Raw genomic sequence first — 6,944 nt, 5'->3', positions numbered from 1 at the left:
TGTTGTTTTGCAATTAGTCTGAAAATGCCCAAGTTCCAAGCACCGTCCCGAACCTCCAAATTCTTGCACCTCAGATAACTTCAGTGAAGTGTGATGAATAATAATAAGATTTCTTATAAATTATGCGCTGTTTTTTTTTAATTTTAGAATCTAGTTGGTGTATCTATAGAGCAAAAAAGTCTTTTTCTTTCATTTTACCAACATACAGATCTACTTATATAATGGTGACTGTGAATTCTCTTCTACGGCAGTTATATTCCTGAAAATTGAGCTTTGTTTCTTCTTCTACTTAAAAGAGATGACGCCCTGCAATATCGCCAACAGTCTCCCACTTCTACTTCATCTAATACACCAGTTTACGATTGCCTTGTATTCTGAGAGTAATGTCATCTAACAAACTCAATTAAGCCCAGTCAAATGGTGTGAAAACAATTTGTCGCATCGTTTTCGCAATAAATAGTCTGCAAGCGCAGTGTATTTTCTGTAACGGTACATTATAACTAGCATGATGTTTCACTAACATCTCGCGCAGTTCACTAAATGGTTCACTCACAACTAAGAAAGTATAACTATCCAACTTGCAACCATTTTAAATATTTTTCGATATCTTTGACTAGTAAAATCGGTTCACACATATTGAGAACAAAAAATATGCATAGAGTGAAAGAAGATACAACACAAAATACACCGAAGGAACTGTGAAAAACATTTACATCCACCAACGATGTCTTAGTGAAGCAACAGCTAACGTCAAAATACGTAACGGCCCGACATTACCTTGTGGAGCGTTATCGTAGGGCATCATTAATAGCCTCGACTTACAGCTGGTGTTTTCCACTAAACGGGATGGATGAAACCCGGTCGTTGACAGCGAGTGAGGAAACGCCTAGTATAAAAGGATCGGCTGCAGACGCGAGACACAGACTCTGGCACCAGCCTCCAGACATGAAGCTCTCAGCAAGCGTTCTTCTGTTGATCTTCGCGGCGGGTTTGGCCCACGCCGAGGAAGGTAAGTTTTCGCTATCTGCATAACCAGACTGTTAATGGAAGTCTATGCTAATTAGGGTGTCAACAAAAATAATACTTCTCTTTCTCCTTGCATCGTAGTCACAGCGAATAATGCGTAGCAAACTGTTGCTTTAATAAAATCAGCAATTGTTTAACAGTGAAGAATCACTTAATTCTGCAGCCGTGTGTGTTATCATACCATGCTCGAACTGCCTTGTTAAGACTTCTTCATGCATTACAACCTTGTGCTATACAAATACATATCCGCATGGCTTTTGACATCATGCGGAGCTTTCTTATCTCAGCAAAGATTCCTAAATGCCTGATTATTGTATCTAGCCCAGCTTCATTTATATTTCATTGCAGTCGACTCTAGTCTGGTTCAAATGGCTCTGAGCCCTATGGGACTTAACTTCTTTGGTCATCAGTCCCCTAGAACTTAGAGCTACTTAAACCTACCCAACCTAAGGACATCACACACATCCATGCCCGAGGCAGGATTCGAACCTGCGACCGTAGCGGTGGCGCGGCTCCAGACTGTAGCGCCGGCTCACTCTAGTCTGTTCCCTGATTCACTTCTTCATTTTGTTTCAAGAATTTCTCCAATTCTCGTTGAGACACGGCGAATTTTTATCGCAAATAAAATGCACGGCTCACTAACAAAATTCAAATCTAGGCTCACACTCTGATTGTTCGATACTATTCTGCAGTCTTTGCGCATTGTACACGAAGAACAGTGAACCAGAATTCCCCTGGGGCTGTTGAGGGATACTTTCTGAGTTTACCGGTGTGAGAAAATCACAGCATGCCGCGTCTCGTTACAGGGTAATTGCGTTTCGTTTGATTTCTGGCCCCAGTTAGCTTTGTAACTGAAAGCAGTGCTCAATAGTGTAAATATCGACAGTATTAAAGGTGGACGTACCGTTATTAGGTAGGTGGTCTTAACGGTATGGTTGATCACTGTACCCGCATGCATATTTGAGGATTGTTTCAGTATTCAGTGTTGTGTCTTACACGTTTTGAATATTATATGTTACAGGCTTCTTTACGGTTCTACAGATATATTCAGAGAAACCAGGGTGATAGTGTGAACAGATCGAAGAGATCGTAGTTACGTTATTACTCTCTTATTAGCCAACGGAGTCTCTGGGTGCTACATACCTTACACCTCAGAAGTTACCAGTGAACAGCTTCGGTGTAGTTCTGGTTCGCACTGATGAACAGCTGGCCGATATGCACCACGTGTACAGGTTCACTGAATGCAATGGTAGAGTGGCAGAATTATGCTATGCTCAGCTGTTCCGGCAGCGGTGACAACCCCATCGAAGTACACTGATCAGCCATAACATTACGACTATCTACATACTTTTGATATAGACCAGTCCACGCGACAACAGCATCACCTGGCGAGGAGTGACCGCTAGTCAGTCACACGCACGGTGCGTCCAGCATCAGTGGGTGGGCGTGCTCTCTGGGTGTAGATTGGAGAAGGCGCGCGATCTGGGTTTGGCAGAGGACAGATTTTGATGGCCCGGAGGCTGGGCACGAGCATTTCCGAAACGGCACGACGTGTCGGATGTTGGAGGAGTGCTGTGGTGAGTGTCTTCAACACGTGGCGAAACAAAGATGACACCATGTCCAGACGTCGTGGGTTTGGGCGGCCACCCCTCATTACGGATGTTGGTCGTCGTAGCCTGGGCAGACTGGTACAACAGGACAGGCTGCGAATTGTGACGGAACTAACGTCAGACTGAAATGCTGGGCTGAGTAATAGTGTGTATGAACGCTAAGTGCACCCAACACTCCTAACCCATGCATGTGCCAACAGCACGACATCAGCAACTACAACTGAAATAAGCACGTGACCATCGGCACTGAACGTTGGCGCAGTGGCAGAAAGGTGCATGGTCTGACGAATCCCGACATCTTTATCATGCCGAAGAGAGGGCGCGAATCTGTCACCTTCCAGGTGAACAACTCCTTGACACCTGTACTGCGGGACGGAGACAAGACGGCGGCGGCTCCATTATGCTCTGGGAAACATTCATGTTTGTATCCATGTGTCCAGCGGAGTTCGTGCAAGGCACCACGGCGACCAAGGAGTATCGCACACTTATTGCAGGCCACGTACACCACTTCATGACGATCATGTTTCCGTACAGCAGTGGCATTTTTCAACAAGATAATGGCCCATGTCGTAAGGCCAGTAACATGATCGAATGGTTCGAGAAACACAGTGGCGAGTTGCAGTTGATGTGCTGGTCGCCCAACTTATCAGATCAGAACCCGATGGAACACATCTAGGGTGCGACTGAACGGGACGTCAGAGCTCATCCCCTCCTCCCTGGAATTTACGGGAATTTGGTGACTAGTGTGCGCAGATGTGGTGCAGCTCCTTCCATCGACTTACCAAGGCCTCATTGCTTCCGTGACACGACGTGTAGACGCTGGTATCCAAGCCAAAGGTGGACGTACTGGCTATTACGTAAGTGGTAATAATGTTCTGGCTGATCGCCTTACTTTGGCGTATATCTGAGGATTGTTTCATGACTTTGTGTTGTGTGCTAGACGTTTTGATTATTGCCTAATATAGGCTTCTTCACTGTTGTAAAGGTATTTTCAGTGAAAACAGGGTGATTGTGGTAAGATGTCGAACGGTGTGTAGTTACATTATTATTCAGTTACGAGTCGTTGGAGGCTCTAGGTTCCACATACGTAACACCTCCGAAGATACCAATGAACAACCTCTGAAACTTTCTACGTGCAGTTCTGGTTTACCCAACATATGACCCAAAACGAGTATCGGAAGTTCCATGAGATGTTTTGAGCTTGATGCTGTTATCTTGTAAAAAGACACTGCAACGCTGTAGCATTCTACCGAAATTCAGAAATGCCTGCAGAAGATCGCCACTGGATGTAGTGACTGGCAGCCGTCCCTCAACATAAACTTCACCTTATTGCCTGTAAATAGGCAGATGGGCGAATTATTGTACAATAACACAACTGCAGAATAAGCACTAGAAGCAATTACAAATACAAAACACTGTATGTATACATGCGAAGCTACTTAAACCGGAATGACCACGTGAAACGAATCGCACGTAAGAGAGATGCCACACTGAAATTCATTGCAAGAATCCTCAGAAAGTGTAGACCACCCTCGAAGGAGGCACCTGAAATGACCTTCGTCCGTCCAATACGTTAATATTGCTTGCCAGCCCTGTATCCGAACCAGAGAAGAAATAGAGGACATCCAGAGAGGACCAGTGCATTTTTTTAGCAAGTGCAAAAGCCTCACGAAGTTGTTCAGTCAACTCCAGTGGCAGGCAAGAGCGCCCAAACGTCAGTTTGTGGGGTGAGGGGAAGGGGGGGGGGGTAAGACCTTGGGATATGAGGCATTTTTAACATTTTCAAAGACGAATGGCGACTTTAAGTACTCATAAAAATGTTCCAGTTCTCACTCTGTTATAAAACTGCGTAATACCGACTTTTAAATCATTTTCTTGAGAGGGAGACACCTGACTGCACTGTATTTTTTTCCGTTTGGCTGAGAGGTTGGTGGGAGGGGGGAGGGGAGTTTGCCATTGGTGAAAGACCATACGAGAGAGGCGCTCTTAACCACAGTGCGGGGTTACTGTTAGAATTGGGAGAATGTACTTACCAATCTATTTTTGCCACCTCAACATATCTCACTAAAATGTCATGAAGATGAAATTGAAGGGATTCGACGCCACATGGGGGCTTACCACTAGTCGTTCTCCCCGCAGGCCATTCCCGACTTTAACAGAAAAGGGGATAAGTTTCACTGATACACAAAATACTTACCGCCACACGCCACAGGATGGCTTACTGGATGTAGATGCAGACTGTAAAGGCTCCACACGTATCAGTAGCTTCAATAACATTTATCTTGGAACTATTTCATTTGGTCTGTGCTTGCATAGAGAAACAATATGGGAATTGTAAATCGATCTTGATGCAAAACAATTTTTGTTATTTATTTGCCTATTTATTTCACAGACTGGTTTCAGATACAAATATCGTCATCATCAGTGGGTTCTTTAAATTTAAATCATACTAAAAATAGCATAGTTGTACAGCACTGTAATACGTAATTTTGCACCTTTTTTTTAGATATTGTTTTCTGTGGATACTTTCAAGCTACCTTCTTTATTGTACGTTACAACATGGTTTTAAGAATTGTTGTCGCAGTTTGTGACATATTTTCAGTGCTTTTTCTGTTGCCGGTTTTCTCGGCGTACAGCATGTCATCTGCAACTGAGTGAACGGCTGTTAGTAAACAAATACTAAAACGTGAACTTACTTATGTCAGCGATATTACGATTGGAATTGTGGCAGCGCTGTTGATCCAGTATTGGTTTGTAATAGGCTGCTACCTATTTTCTCATGTACTCAAGTTCGTTAGGCGGCTTGCAGCTAATTTTATACACAGAAAATCAAAACTTTCGCACTTCATTTATGACGCAAGACATTACGTCATCTTGCTATTCGCGTGTGTCACGAGAAATGTATCGCATGTTGCGAGAAGGCTATGCAAACTATAGCTGGAGTTCTGACTACTTCTGTTCCTTGTTGATGACTCTGTGTGTGATGGGGAGTGATTCTTTTGAGTGTGTGTGCTTTCTGTTCTGCGTCCTGGGTCTGTTCTCTCAGAGCGGTAAGGAGTATGTTGTTGGAAAGTGTTGTTTCCGTTTATTGGGGGTTTTTTCCTTCCACTTTAGCCTTTTGTATGTAGTAATTTTCTTCTATTGTTAGTTATCGGTACAATCTATTGCTCTGTTTGTATTTTGTTCCGTTAAGAAGAGTGTATTGGATTCCATCTACCCGGATGTCCTGAATTCGATCAAGGACGTGGCCCGATACTCGGTACGGTCGGTTTTCATTCACTAAACGATAGTGCGGAACTATACCGAATGCGTTTCTGAAGTGAACGAACGTGGTATCGAACACAACCAATCTTCGTCATTCCGTAAGACTGCACTACAGTGAGTAACAGTTTAGGTACCATACTCTTCGACCAGTGTGATTCTACAGAAGAATGCTGAAGATTAGATGGGTAGATCACATAACTAATGAGGAGGTATTGAATAGAGTTAGGGAGAACAGAAATTTGTGGCACACATTGACTAGAAGAAGGGATCAGTTGGTAGAACGTGTTCTGAGGCATTAAGGGATCACCAATTTAGTATTGGAGGGCAGCGTGGAGGATAAATATCGTAGAGGAAGATCAAGAGGTGAATACATTAAGCAGATTCAGAAGGATGTAGGTTGCAGTAGGTACTGGGAGATGTAGAAGCTTTCACAGGATAGAGTAGCATGGAGAGGTGCATCAAACCAGTCTCTGGACTGACGATCACAACAACAACAATTCTTCGACAGAAAATTAGTCGCGGTGCGCCGGAAAGCTTCCAAAATTCGACAACAGTGTAAAGGCTTATTGCACGAAAGTAAACCCGTTTGCTAATAATGTTCACCATTCAAATCACAGAAGCTGAAGGTACACTTATCAGAATCAAACATCGCGGTCAGTGGAAAAGAAAGTGGTTACTGTCTATGGTTTTCCCATCTTGTTGCCCCAAAGTTCTGAAATAAATGTAAAATTAACAACACATACGTCCAGTTGGGAAACGCCCAACAATATCTATCAGAGATCGATGTCTGACAAACTTCTTTCAGCAAGATAACGATCAAATTAATTCGCTAATATTTGTTGTGATTATCGGACGGAAGTATACAAATCTTCTTTAGATACACTATGACCAACAATGAATATGTCCTACATATTATTACTGTTATATGTTTGATATTCCTGACTAACCATCATTCTTTTTTCCGCACGCTGTCATTCACCATCTCCCTTCCATGCTGCTCCTGACTTTTTTGTGTGTTCAGCACAGGCAACTGTCGGAAACATA

At 43.4% G+C, this 6,944-nt stretch overlaps 1 protein-coding gene across 6 annotated transcripts in view; it reads left to right on the top strand.

Annotated features, from left to right (window-relative positions):
• The first annotated feature begins 906 nt into the window (after nucleotides 1-906).
• The window catches only part of LOC126284693 (teneurin-4-like), an 81,421-nt gene continuing 75,383 nt past the window's right edge, over nucleotides 907-6,944 (top strand). For 5 of the 6 annotated variants that reach the window (XM_049983822.1, XM_049983819.1, XM_049983821.1 and 2 more), the window contains exon 1: nucleotides 908-1,009. In XM_049983822.1, the coding sequence (XP_049839779.1) occupies nucleotides 946-1,009 (64 nt within the window). In that variant the 5' untranslated portion in view covers nucleotides 908-945. Of the gene's footprint in view, nucleotides 1,010-6,944 lie in introns of all 6 variants that reach the window. The other variant, XM_049983823.1, reaches the window with a different exon arrangement.

The sequence above is a fragment of the Schistocerca gregaria genome, chromosome 8 (genome assembly GCF_023897955.1).
Source record: "Schistocerca gregaria isolate iqSchGreg1 chromosome 8, iqSchGreg1.2, whole genome shotgun sequence".
Lineage (NCBI taxonomy): Eukaryota > Metazoa > Arthropoda > Insecta > Orthoptera > Acrididae > Schistocerca > Schistocerca gregaria.
The sequence above is the reverse complement of the archived record's forward strand: the minus strand, read 5'-3'. Positions and strand labels throughout refer to the sequence as shown.